Here is a 14,447-nt window from a genome sequence, read left to right on the forward strand (position 1 = left end):
ACTCCTAAGCGTGCCCAAGCCATATGCACTCACATGCACAGCCACCCCACATTTGTCACACTGCCAGCTTACAACAGAGGCCTGCCCCTGCTTATAGTCCCACCCAGCCTTGCATTGGTCCAGGTGGCCTGCAACAACTCTGCAGTCTTTCACTCAGCCCTCTGGATGAACTCTGACCCCCCCCCCCCCCTACCAGGACTCTTCGATCCTCCTCTGCCTGTTTCTCTCGAGGCAGCATCTATAAAAGACTGCCAAACTTTGTTTATTTGTCTTCTCTCCGATTAAATACTTATTAGGAACAAGTTGCCCACATAGCTGAGGGGGGGAGTAGAGGTTCACTGTTTTGGAGCCGTCAATCTGGGCTGTTGCAATATTTCCAAATACTCCGAACTTTTGGAAACATAACTGTCTCGCATTGTAGAGACAAGCCTGGCAAGACCAGCAGGCATGCCTGCATGTCTGCTTTACACTCTTTGTCTCCCTCCGTTCCAGTATATCTCTCTCTCTCTCTCTCTGTCTCTGCCTGCTTTTGTCACTCTGTCAACCTCAAAAGTGGTAATTATGTTGGCTGCATGCAGCCTTTAATGCCTGTGCTATTAGATGGCTGTATTTTTATCCCCCAGTATTTACCCCCAACAAGGCAGTCACATACAGACTGCAGCAAACTTTATGGACAATTACACGACTGGGGGATTATTCTGAGTGAAGACATGGTGTTGCTGTGCTTTTTTAGTAGCTCCATGACGAGCCCACCTACTGCTCCGGCCTTTCAGGGGAAATACTTGTCTTGGAGTTTAGCTGCTGTGTTTCTAAAGGAGTGCAGGCGTATTGGTACATTTTTGTGAGACACAACTTTACATGGTGCTTGCACAATTGATTTTCAGTGCTTTTATTTTATACATTTTTTATTGTGTCTTGCTGAAATAATATCCTTCCCAAGCAGGCTTACAAGAAAAAAAAAAAAACAGTAGCAAAATAAATTGCAATAACTTTATTTTGCTAAATCCAAAAAAGGGTTATGGGGTATGTTTCTCAAATTAGGGGGAAGTATTGTTTTGGTACCAAAACTGGGTGTTGTTACTAGTAGAGTTGCAAGCAAGTCCATTGATGGTTCTCTCCATTATTTATTTAGTCTATAGCAGGCTCTTACACTTGAGAAGTTGGAACTATCAAATATAAAAATGAAATGACTTAAGAGTATTTAATGTTCACAACAGATTGATTTTTGTGTCGATTCTGAAATCAATCAACTGTCTAATTGCCGCAGCTCTGCTGCCATGTGTGACTTCGTTTCGAGCTTGAGTTCTCATATGATGCCTATGTGTGTGTTTTAATTAAAGGTTGGCTGTTAAGGGAGGTGCGAGGCAACTGGATCAAGCAGCGTCGGTACTGGTTCGTGCTGAGCCAGGACTCACTGGACTACTACAGCGGACCAGAGAAAGGTGCACGCAGACTGGGCACGCTCGTCCTCACCAACCTCTGCTCTGTCATCTGGCCAGACAAGCAGACGTACAAGGAGACAGGTGAGCCAGACACATAAGCAGAAGCAGACAGACTCAGCTGATTCAGCTGACTCACAGTCATGTATTCTTGCCCGTAAACTCTTTTGTGTCCAGGCAGACCTGTGTTAATTCCCTATGCGGTGCAGTGATCACGGAAATGTTCAAAATTTCCCAGGAAGTTGTTCTGGGTTTTAATGTACGCAAGTCATGTCTTGTGGTGCCCTTTCCCTTCCCAATAGTGCAGTAATTCTGAGTAAGTTTGGGAAGCCCCTGCTGCATTTAGTCCAAAAACGTAGCTCAAGGTTGGTCTAGAAACCACTCATTTGAGTCATCAAAGGGGATGCCCTTTCCATTGAAACAAAATACATAAAGAATCAAGAGGAACAATTTTGCTGTCCGGGAAAAGACACCCAGATGACCTTTTTGAGTGTGTATGACGCAAATATGTCGCCCCATGTCCAAGTCTGTCTGCCTGTCCATCAATGGAGAGGATTATGTCCTGCTGACTTCACCAAACTACTTAAAATGCCCAAGCCGCTGTATAAACCCAAACTCAAACATAGTTCCTACTAACTCAATATGCCAGGGGACTTTTCTGGACAGGAGTGTGCTTTCAACAGTGGCTTTGTCACAAGCTCCACTGGTTGTTTCACTACTGAATAGCTTTATGTTCTTCCTATACCACTGAGAAATTTGTCATGTTCAAGTTGCACAAAATCTTTACTTCCTCTGTGTATTTACTGGTTGTTACCATGAAGTATTAGTTCCCTTTAGGAGTTCCTTTTTTTGGCATCATTGATGCTTTGCAGCAATGTTAATTAAAGGGCAGCAAACGGATAAAAAAAAAAAAAGGACAATGGCAACAGCCAGGTCATAATCTGAGTTGTAATACATCTATATTTTGGGTTTGTGCTTCACCAAGATCTTAAACAAAGAAGGATGTGGTGCCAAGTCACGTAGCAGGAAAGCCTGATAACAGCCGTGGGGCTGCAGATCAAGCCAGGCTGCCTGGGGTATGTCTAATACTTCCTCTGCACAAGGAGGAAGCATGCCTTTTTTCACTTTTATTGAATTTCGTCCAAGAGCAGACTTGCTGAGATGGTTGAACATTCGTGTCCTACATGTGCAGAATAATCGTTGTTTGGTTTTGGTGTGGTCTGAGGTTCCTCTCCAGGTGACCTTTGATCCTCCGTGAAACCGAGAGGGAGTCATGGCTGACATATGCAAGCTGTCCAATGCGAAGAACACTTTTGCTGTTATCTTTCCTGTTTATTTAAATTACTCTTTCAGATGAGCAGCACGATGGTTTTTGTGTGTGGGTGTGTTTTAAACTTTCATGTTTATTTATGTATTTTACAGGTTACTGGAGCATTACAGTTTATGGGCGGAAACACTGCTACAGGCTGTACACCAAGCACTTCAACGAGGCCGTGCACTGGGCCTGTGCCATCCAAAAAATCATTGATACCAAATCGCCCGTGGAAACACCAACGCAGCTCCTGATTCGAGATATCGAGGTGGGCCTCACAACGCACACACACACGCACACACACACACACACACACACACACACACACACACACACACACACACACACACACGTATACATCTGGTTGCTGCCAGACTATCTCTAATAAGAGCCACCAAACACAAACAAACGACATATTATTCCCCTCCGCTCTGTTACCATGGAAACCACACGACCACATTGGGCAGAGGGTCCAAAGTTTATTCTGCTCGCCTTTCCCTTTTGAATGACCTCATCTGATTCCATCACACTGGGAGAGGACATAATGACTGAACTGCAGCAAATAGGTCCTTTCACAATAAAGGTATTTCCAATTATTGAATAACTGAAAAAAAAAAAAGGATTTGTGGGATTTCAAAGGATGCTCCTTCCTTTACCCTCTCACATGCAAGGAGTGTGTTCATAGGAGACAGATATATTTTTAGACTGGGGGTTGCTAGAGAACACGGTGTGCTGGAATCTCATTGAGCAGACAGAGGACTCATCTTGCATCAGTCCGCCCCCGGGGGTGAAGAGAGGGGCAGCTTTGGCAGAGGAGGTGGAGGACGGCTCGGCGTGAAACTGCAGGACCAGATAAGCACTCCTTCGCCGGGCCTCCTGGCTCAGTAATCTCCCAACGAGTCACTAATCTCAAAGAAAGTGGTTAATCTGCTTGCCTCCGTCTTCCCCCTGTCTGCTTTGCCAGGAGGGGCCAAGCTTATATTTTGGAGGAACAGAGGGGGCCTGCTTTTAAAGTGCTCTCCACTCATTGTTTTGAGTTTCCCTCTGAAAAGTCCTCTTTGAGTCTTTAAAACCGTCTCTCAGTCTATCACTTTCTCTCTGTCGCCCTCGTCTTTACACACAGGCACGCTTTCTCAAACAGGCGAGGTATTTTCCCTCTCGAGTGTGAGACTGGGACTGCTGCTGTAAAAATCAAAAAGAGAACGAACAGAGGTGGCTTTGTGTGAACAAGACTGCTCGCTTATCTTTTAAAGTATGATTTATGTCCCAGCCACAGACACAAAGGAGAACATGGATTGCAGCTTTAGCCTTGGACCTACAACCAGGGGCCATGTGTGAACGAGGATCAGAAGGACTGACTAGATGTGTGAACTGCTCCGTGTCTAATTGTGAATTTATGAAAAAACTTTGGTCTGGGCGAGCAACAAAGCCAAAAAGAAACGTGACAGGGCATGAAACATTAGCAACAGTCGATCCTGCAGGTTAGCCAAACGTATTTGTAAGACAACTAGTGGACAAGTAGTCAAATTATTCCCCAGTTATGAAGCAAACTTACTGCTAGCAGCAGCAGAAACAGGATCACAGATCAAGCCTTGGTTTGTCAAAGACTAACAGGAAACACCTACGAGCTATGAGGCTCACTAACTAGTATGCTGTATTTTGTTTGTTTGATATAATTAGCTTTATTTGTAATACATTTTTTTTTTTTTTTATGCTTTTACCATAGCCTTGGTATATATAAAGCAATGTAGTTGTATCCAACCCTTTCCCATCCAGGTAATGGGTTTCATAGTGACAAGAAAGAATCCTTTAATTGTACGAACATCAAAAGTATTTCTGTTGGCTTCAGAGGTGCCAGAATACAGATTTTGTTGCCTTTGTGCTGAGCCAGGCTAGTTGTTTGTCCTTGTTTCCAGTTAGTTGTGACATGCTTAGTTATACCACTGCTGGCTGTAACCTCATATTTAACACACAGACATGTGAGCAATATCAGTCTTCTCATCTGGCTTTTGGCAAGGCGGTGAATTAGCGTACTTCCCAAATGTCAAAGTGTTCCATGTGGCACGAGAAGACCACAGGAAATAAGAGAAGCATGTACAGTGTATGGATATCATCTGGGATGCTGTGTCGCTGTATCCAGCCACCGCACGTGGTCCACAGAGCAGCATCTCATTCCCACAGTTCAAACAGACAGGCCTGTCACCAGCGTACACTGAGCACTTCAGAAGAATGTGTCAACTTTGCCCCACTAAAGAGGGGGAAAGCTGGCTTGTCTTGTAGCCAGAGAGAAAGGGGCGGTGGGACCGGGGGAGTTGCAGAGTCAGGAGAGAGCCAGAGCAGTGGCAACGTTACTAATGAGCAACAGGTGCTGTAGGGCAGTTCCATGGGAGCCATCTGTACCGCTGGAAGGCTTCTATCCACATAGGCACCAAAAGACACAAACACACGCACACTAAACTCATTGACACCAGCGGATAAAATATAACGTGTCGGTCACGCCAGTGTGGTTTGCTGGGTCATCACTCGACCTTCCTGCTGCTTTGAAAGTTGCCAGAGCTGAGTCGTGACCCTGGTCGAATCGACCTCGGTCACCCGACAGACAAACACACACACACTCTCAATCCCCCGCTCACTGATCGCCTTCAGGTTTTTACTTCAGGCATATTGAAGGCATATGAAAGTTTGTTCTGTGCTGTGTTTGTTGATCTTATCATCACAATTTTTTTTTTTTTTTTTTTGCTTGTGTACTTTAGGAGAATAAGTTCAACCCTGAGGTAGTGGAGCACATCTACCAGCACAACCCCATCCTGAAGTACACGCAGGGCCCTCTGTATGCTCCTCTGCTGCCCTTCCCCTATGGCAGTCTGGAGCACACATGTGAGTGCTTAAGATCTACATGTCATACATCGTCATAAAGACTAATGGGAAGTAATACAACCTAATGATAAACATTTTACAGCTCTATTAGTGCTGACTGGCTGAATCTTATGCACATCTTTACTATATCAGTAGCTCTATCGAACAGAAACAAACCACTCGGTTCTTCATCAGTATATAATTAGCAAACAGTTTCCTATCACGGCAGTATTGCTAAGTGGAGAGAAGCAGTGTAATCATTGTGCTATGCTGTTTGTGCTTAGTAGTCCTTCTCAGCAATTCAATGTACTGCAAGGCACTGTCACAAGCTTTCTTGGCTCGGCTGTTTCATCAGAACAAGTGCAAACAGGAGAAAACAAACATAGAACAGATATTAAAAAAAACTATCACGCTAAAATAACTGGGTGAAACAAAAAGACAGAAATGTCAACAATGTATTGAAATATTATAATGATTCTGTTAATCCAACCTCTCCACAAGAGTGATTAACATAATTCAAGCAGAAAAGATGATGAAGCTGATGAGATGCTGGTGTAATCAATTGCTATATTAAATTGGAAGATATACCTTTGCTTCAGTTCAGTGATGTTTACATGACAAAATGCTATCATTGTCCAGAGATATCTGTAAGATGCTATCTTCTTACAGGGGAAAGCAAAAAAAAACGATTTCGTTCCAGCAGAAAAAAAAAACAAAAACAAATTTTAACACGATATTGCTCTGCTCCTCCTTCTCTCCAGACCACAGTGGGAAAGGATACGGCTCGGTGCGTGAGGAGGCCGTGAAGCTCTTCAACTGCCTGCAGCAGCTGGAGTCGGCACGAGAGCCAGTTCCCATCATCCAGGGCGTGCTGCAGACCTGCCTGGACCTGCGCCCCCTCCGCGACGAGGTCTACTGCCAGCTCGTGAAGCAGACCAGCTACACGCCTTCCCCGTACACCGCCGCACACCTCCGTTACTGGCAGCTCCTCACCTGTATGAGCTGCACCTTCCTGCCCGGGACCACCGTGCTCAAGTACCTGCGGTTCCACCTCAAGAGGTGAGATGCACACCAAGGATATTAGAGGGTTGAAGAGGTGATATGGCTGACCCTAAATGTATATTTTAGTAGTGATTAAAATGTATAATTTGCATTGAAGTGAGGTATCGTGATCATATTTATGTTAAGTTTTACTATGTAATTAAAATGCTTTTCTCTGCTTAGCTCAGATGAATATCATCAAGAGCAACAATTTTCTACTGTTTGGGAAATTAAAATCCAAACTATGAGTTCATAGTCGTCTGACTATAAGTAGACATGAACCCTGCTTTTAACTTTAAAGCTTGTATTTTTTCCTCTTGCAATTTAATGTGAAAGCAGCTTTCAGTTTGGATTTGTTCATGTTCAGTGCAATTGAAATAAATCCTTCTGACTGGAGAAAGCTGTTCACATCATCCTCTACTTGTATTTAAAAGTGGAAAACATGGGATTTGGTTGTTTTTTCTGGCTCTGTTTTATCCCTCGGGGAAACATGACTTGTGGAAGACAGGTGGAAAACGCTGCAGTGTATCCACCCATGTTGACAGTTTGAGGTAATAGACTGTGAAAAGTAATAGAGCGTGTTATTTTAATATTATTGACATTTGATTTTTACACGAGTGACTCAAAAGTAAACACTAGTTGATGCAACGCGATGCCATCACACAGTCGCTTATGAGTGGGACATCAGAGCAGGAGTCGGCTGTTGGTGGAAGAGGGAGCCTGCGAGGGAGAACAGGTTCAACTGGGAGGTGAACCAGTAGCGAGTAGTAGCAGGGAAAACACGGGGTCTAGACATCGGACATAAAGTAGGCGCCGGCATCCCTAACCACCAGTTTTGATATAGTAGCATGATATGCCTTCATATTGTTAGCGTGCTCCCCCTGACAGATCCAGCGTTTGAGTGCTGGATTTTCAGGTCTGAATTAGCCCCTCTGTCAAACATGCTGATCTAAGTTATTAGCAGCGCTAATCTCCTGCTCTGGATTTTCCGTCTAACGCCATGTCATCAAACCACTACAGTTTTCTATCTATATTTCTGTACTGGGAATCGCCCTCCTGGCTAATGGAACAGTTGCATGCAATGGCAATTCATAATAACGCTGTGAAACTCGCTGGCTATGTGTTTTGATACATCTTGCCATCGCTCTCACGCACTCTCTCTCCGTGGATCAGTGCTGAGGCTGCAGCTGGGCAGAGCTAAGACTGGAGCTGGGCAGTGGGCCCAGAAACCCTCCTCCACTCCCCCCCCCCCACCCCCAGTGCCCTGAGAACCCCCCAGGGAATGTCTGCCGTCAGAGAGAATAGGCCAGAAGAAAGAAAGCAGAGGAGGAGGAGGGGGCAAGAGAGCAGGAAACGACAGAAAGGGGTGATGAGCGGGGAGTATAGGAGGGGATCAGGAGGACTGGAACATTTCTAATTATTTTTCAGCAGGACAAATCCCACCCTGCGGCCGTATAGTTATGAGATAGCAAGACATCAGAGTGTCTGAGTGGGCTTCTCTGTGTCTGGCAAAACAGTTTGAGGCCCTCTTCTTTGCCTCGTTCTGTCCTCCGTTTTGTGTATTTTGGGAAGAACATTGGAGTATAATTGTTTCCTTCCTATTTGTCCCTCTGTGTTTATACAGGGCTGAGCTCATAACTCCATCAGGTTGTATTTCACACTTTTCACACCAACAAAGTGTGAGACGTCAGGCTCCAGTTGGAGTGGGTTGTCTGCTGCCTTTGTGTCCAGTCTTTTAAACCAACAACACACACACACACACACACACACACACACACACACACACACACACACACACACACACACACACTCACTCACTCACTCACCTAGCACTCCTGGACACTCCGCAGGGAGGAAGTGGTAGATCGCTCTGGTTCACAGGAGCGGAAACACCTTTTCCTGTTCCGTGCGCTACCCAAAGTCAAACATGTTTTCTTTGCCATTTTCCTTTTCTTTGAAGGATTGAGGGATGTTGAGTCTTTTCAGTCCCTAACAGCTAAAGTGAGAACATTTGTCATTCCTCGCCTCATTGACTTTCTAGCATTGCCAGCCCAAAGAAAATAAAGAACTCGGTTGAATCAAAAAGATGACGCAAAGTCCATAATCACAGCATAACACTTAACAGGTCTTGAGTCACTGTTAACATCACGCGCATTAACAAATTCTCTCTTTTATGCATTGAAAACTTTCCTTTTTATAGCAAATATGTTGCAAATTAAATGCACACACGCGAATATGCACGCACACACACACACACACACATGGCAATACCACTATCTCACACTCTCACTCTTTCTTTCAGAATCCAGAGCCAAAGTCCTGAGTCTGAGATGGATAACTATGCGTCATTCATCAGCGAGGCTTTGGAGAAGACCAAGTGTCGGGAGTGTGTGCCATCCTGGGAGGAGATCCAGATGCTGATGAGCCGACAGGAGATGCTGTGCACGGTGCACTACCCCGGCCCTGGATCCTGTCAGCTCTACATCAGCTCTCACACCACTGCCAATGAGGTTTGGCAATGCAGCTTTTCTCAGTATTTCAGCTTCTCATGTGTTTCTATTCAGTTTCATAGTCTAGTAGTCACTTTCCTAGTCATTGGAAAGCCGTCACAGTCAGAAAAATTGAATTTCTGCTTTTTCTGTTTTCAAGTTTAACGAAAGTAATTTCTGTGTCCATCTGCCTTCTCAACCCGTCCCCCCGTCCCCCCACCACCACCACCAGGTGGTTCGAAGGATGCAAGAGAAGCTCGGCCTGCAGGAGAGCAGAAACACGTTTGCACTGTATGAGCAGAATGCACTGTGGGAGCAGCCGGTCACGGGCGGCGCTTTGATCGCAGATGTCATGACCAGGTTTGGAAAGCGATTCTCGGTCTTCAACACTGTAAAACAGAACAGACAGACAGTGCGAGGAAATCGGACACAATAAAAACCAAGCAGACAGGCGTGCTATCAAAACATCTTGTCTAAATGTCGACCAAAAATGTGAACTATTTTTTAAGAGGAGTGTATTTATCTTCTCTATCCTTGATAAATGGTGACCTTGTCTGGTCTTGTTGGTCAAACATGACGGCATGCTGGCACACTGGGCTTGTGTCACTGTGTCTGTCAGCTGCTGGATAGCCAAGGTGAAGCTGATGTCATTTAATTGTACAAGGAAAAGTCTCGAATGAAACGATAAGGCATGTAGTCGGAATAGAAAGGATTTGTGTCTTTTTGTGTCCTCGTAGTGTTGAGTGACAGAGTGAATGGGAAGCTGCCATGTTACTAAACAGCAATATTACACATTGTGGAGGCAATATCCTGCAACACATTAACATGAAGGCTTAAGATTCTTGGTATGCTGTATGTATACAAGTATATTTTTAGCATTAACCCTTTCTGTCCCTCTTCTGTGCAGCTTCACAACCAAAGAGTCCGAGTCGAAATCCCAATGGAAGCTGTGTTTCAAGCTCTACTGCCTGTTGGATGCTGACAGCATATCAGTGGACAGTATAGAGTATTTCTTCCTCTTTGAGCAGGTAATGGAGCTGAACACAAGTCCTCCAAGGGCAGACTGCTCCTTTTGATGGTGCCTTTGTTATGAGTGACCGTTCCAGTGCTGATAATGAGAAGGAATTTATTGTCCTGCAGTGATTCATTCCTCATATTTCATTGGATCATTTATGTTTCCAGTTAACAATCTGCAATCACAGCCTGTTATGTGTTACGGGCTGTGATTGCAATAAAATACCCAGCATAAAAAGCATGACTAAGAGCACTGGCTGGAGTGCAGAGAGGCCAAAAGGCAGCCAGCACTGGCTTCATTATAACAAATTTTCCTGAGGACTCCCATAAAAGAGTTATGGGACAAAATAAAACAGGGTGGGGTATAAGGGATTCATGACAGGACTGAGGCTATTACTGACAAACTGTACCTTCTTTTTGTTCTGTTTTGTCTCACTCTGCGCTGGTTTCGGCCTTCGTGCTGCAGTGCCATGAGATGGTGGTGCGAGGTCAGCTGCCAGCCTGTGAAGAGGACCTGCAGGCCTTAGCTGCCCTGAGGCTTCAGTGTCTGATGGGTGACTTCAGCACGCACGCCCCCTGCCCACCTCTGGATGAGCTTTTCCCAGGTCACATGCTTGAAACTCGGGTCCTCATGGCGCTCTCTGCCCCGCAACCTTTGCCTCCTTGTCAGGTGGCAGCTCCCGGCTGCCCCGCGACGCAGCGCTTCCCCACAGGCCTCCTGTCGGGCACGCTGTGGAGCCACACGGCTACGGCGGTACACAAGCAAAAAGTGGAGCAGGACCTGCGCCTGCGGAGCCGGCTGAAGGAGGAGGCGGCAGCTGTCATGGGATCCATCTTGGAGCAGTGGAAAGGTCTGGCCGGCTACAGCTGCAGGGACAGTATGGCCGCCTACCTCACAATTGCACGCCAGTGGTCAGGCTTTGGATGCACTCTTTATGAAGTGGACTTTTATATTGTGAGTATTGTTGAAGTCATGCTTTAGTTTGGGATTTTTTTTTTTTTTAAGTTTTTGCTCCCTCTGGGTTTAAGAGCCACTTGGATCTTGAGGTGAACCGAGGGATAACTCTGAGCTCTTCTGATATGTGCTCGCCTCTCTCTGCCTGCAGAGCTCGACAGGGAGTTTTTCCCAGAAGCTGTGGCTGGGTGTAGCTGCTACGTCCGTGTCTCTGTATAAGCAGGGAGAGTCAGAGGCTCTGGAGTCCTTCCCTTACGGACAGATCTGCTCGTACGGCGTATCTGACAGCAACACCTTCAAGATCACAGCTGGGGATCGGGATCTGCTATTCGAAACCACCAAGGTATAGTGGCTCACGTCCCGGGTAGCACATAGAGGGTGAAGCCGAGGGGGGAGCAAAAATCTTTCATTCAATGAAGCTCTTTCTGAACTGGACTTTGACATACTCTGTCTCTGCCGTATTCAGGATTCAGTTTGTGTACAGTGCAGAGTCAAGTGGCCTTATCACCCTGCAGTGTTCTGCAGAGTAAGAGAAAGATGCATACTGTTTGCTCATGAACACCCCCCAACCCCCCGCCCCCACCCCCCTCCCACCAGCTCTTTGACCCACTTTAAAAACACTCATTCATTTGGTCTAAATAGAGAGCACACAACCTGCCTCCTACTCTCGAACTCATGTTAACCACCAAAAGTCTGACTTCCTGGCATTAAATGGCATGGGGGTGAGTTTTATTGCAGTGGTTAGATTAAAATATTAGGCAAAACATTTCTCAGAAACATGGATGTTCTTCCAAACAGACATCTTTTTTTTTCCCCCCGTCGAGAACAAATCTTGCCTTTCACTGGGCCGATTCGCTTGCATCTTCCCACACGGAACAAAAAATCCCTCTGTGATCTCTCGCGGGGCACAAAAGTGGCTTTTATTTATTTATTGGACGCACAGGCAAATTGAAGTACGGTTCAGAAAGAGTTCTACTTTTATGAACTTGAAGCCTTATATTACTCTGACATGAATGTGCAGGGTTTTTTAGCTACTGGGCAGGAGAAAAGGGAGAGTGATTATGGTTGGGCCTGGAGTTAAGGGTGAGGGCAGGATTAGCTGCTGATCCAAGGGTTGTAGTTAAAGTTGAAAAGCAGGTTGAAGCCCGGGGACTGTTTTACTCTGACACACCATGTTTAGCAAAGCATTAGTCGGACTAGAGTAAGGGTAATAGTCATGGTTGCTTATCGTGGTTTGGTGGTGATGTCCTCCAGGGTCAGGGTAATGGAGAGGCACAAGAACATGAACTATTCTTTTTTTCCTGCAACAGCTGCTGAACAAAATATGTCAAAATGATGAAATATTCACACACATGTAAAGCCTCTTCTTTTCCTGGTAAAGGGGTGTGTATGTCCTCTCGACTCTGCCAAACAACATCATCCTCTGCTTCTGGAGGATCCAGTTTTTCTAGCAGCTGGATGACATCATCCTTTCTCCACCCTCCTGTGACAGTGCCAGACAGACACTGAGACTGCCACCAATTTGACCTCTCTCTCTCGTTCTCTCTCTCTCTCTCTCCGTCACAGCTGACTGAGATCATGCAGCTGATGAATGCGTATTTCAGTGCCATCCATCGGCAGCGAGGAAAAGGGGAAGATGCAGACATCACCATCACAGAGAGAACGGAAGTGGCCTTCCATCACCTGGCCTCGCCGACACGCACACTCCTGGAGCTGCCCTCCCACCCCGTTTGAGATGGGGCCCATACCCGGATCCCCCCCTCCCCCTCCAGCCCCTCGACCCCCATCCCCCTCCACGTGCCCCCCACCCCCCTCCCCTATGAGGCCCAGTCCCAGTCCTCAGGACCCCGCGCCTCCTCCGCTGGGAATGGTGCAGCAGCCAAAACAAAGAGAGGGCTGTTTTTACTCCCCATCCATGAAAATAAACCCTCGCTGTGCTTTCCAGCTGAAGGAGCTGGCCAATGGAGAAGGGGAGGAGGTGGTGGTGGTGGTGGTGGAGGGGGTGCGGGGGGGGGGGGGGATGTGGGAGGGAAGGGGGTGGGGTTCTGTTTTGCAAGTGAGGCCAGAAACCCACAGAAACCAATGCGGTCGCTGATGAGGTGTCACACACCCCTCACCTCCATCCTGTCACGCAACCGTCTCTGTTACCCTACATGGCAGCACACACACACACACACACACACACACACACACACACCACCACCACCACCACCACTAACCCTCCTCCTCGACAATGTGAGACGTTAGCGTGAGCCTCGCTGCATCAGGGAGCCGGCGTCGCAGGAGTTTGAGACTGAAGGCTACAATAAGCTGTGGTACTGCTCTCGTACAGGTATGGCCTCGGGTGAACACACTACTCTCCCTCCTCTCTCTCGCTCTCGTGAAGTGTGCCATGTTTGTGTTGCCTTTCCTAGAAGGCGGTCGTCCCTCATGCACTGCTGGAATAGTGTTGGGAACGTTCAGTGACACAGACACACACACACACACACACTCTCTCTCACACTCACACTCTCTCACACTCTCGCTCCCCCGTCTTTGTTCTCTGTCTGTGCCACACACACACACACACACACACACACACACACACACACACTCATTCACTCACTCACTCTCTCACATGCCCTTATGCTGACATGTTCATCAGAGACAGTCCGTTTTCATAAGGTCCCGGCTGGGCTTGCATTACCTGGAACTGTTGATGCAGTGAGCCATGTGAACTTGGAACTGGAAACAGATGTTGAACTCTGTAAGCTAAGTCACTTTGGCTGCCGCAGCCATGAAGCCTCTTGCCTATGGGATTATCAGTTGTGTGCGTGCAAGTGTGTCTATTTGATCGAGAAAAGCATTTCCTTGATGACACGTCCAGGATCTGTGTAAATTGTGTTTCATAGAAACCAAAGGATTTGGGAGCTGTTTCTTCATTGGTTCCACCAAATGCTCTGACTTGTCCTTTGTCGTGCTGCTTGTCTCAGCTGTAATCCTTGACATGAAACTTGGTTAACACTTGACTGATTTGTAAATTTAGTTTATGTCAGCTCCTATCCTAATGCAGCTCTATTCTGCTGAAAATAACAGGTGCTTCTTTGTTAATTGTTATTTTCACAATATAATGGAAGAAATTAGCCCCAGTCAGTGGATCGTGTTAGCGCTGACACCATATTTTCCATGCAGTGCCCCATCATTCACCTATTGAAACAAAACTTTTCTAATCAGGCCATGGATGCTTTTGTAGTATTATTTATGCAAACTTTTTTTTTTTTTTACTGTCCTTTGTCTTAATTGCAGACCCAGATGTATTTTTATATTAGGTTTGCTCTAACTGATCAGACCCATAGATGCTT

At 46.2% G+C, this 14,447-nt stretch overlaps 1 protein-coding gene across 2 annotated transcripts in view; it reads left to right on the top strand.

Annotated features, from left to right (window-relative positions):
- The window catches only part of plekhh3 (pleckstrin homology, MyTH4 and FERM domain containing H3), a 30,286-nt gene extending 17,210 nt beyond the window's left edge, over nt 1-13,076 (top strand). The window contains exons 4-13 of one of the 2 annotated variants that reach the window (XM_069148686.1): nt 1,341-1,523; nt 2,862-3,019; nt 5,505-5,628; nt 6,369-6,666; nt 8,951-9,158; nt 9,370-9,497; nt 10,045-10,165; nt 10,618-11,106; nt 11,258-11,449; nt 12,673-13,076. In XM_069148686.1, the coding sequence (XP_069004787.1) occupies nt 1,341-1,523; nt 2,862-3,019; nt 5,505-5,628; nt 6,369-6,666; nt 8,951-9,158; nt 9,370-9,497; nt 10,045-10,165; nt 10,618-11,106; nt 11,258-11,449; nt 12,673-12,840 (2,069 nt within the window). In that variant the 3' untranslated portion in view covers nt 12,841-13,076. The remainder of the gene's footprint in view (nt 1-1,340; nt 1,524-2,861; nt 3,020-5,504; nt 5,629-6,368; nt 6,667-8,950; nt 9,159-9,369; nt 9,498-10,044; nt 10,166-10,617; nt 11,107-11,257; nt 11,450-12,672) is intronic. The other variant, XM_069148688.1, reaches the window with a different exon arrangement.
- Nucleotides 13,077-14,447: the final 1,371 nt, after the last annotated feature.

This window comes from Embiotoca jacksoni, unplaced genomic scaffold (assembly GCF_022577435.1).
Source record: "Embiotoca jacksoni isolate LCO1_2020_lvr unplaced genomic scaffold, fEmbJac1.0.p SCAF_15, whole genome shotgun sequence".
Lineage (NCBI taxonomy): Eukaryota > Metazoa > Chordata > Actinopteri > Embiotocidae > Embiotoca > Embiotoca jacksoni.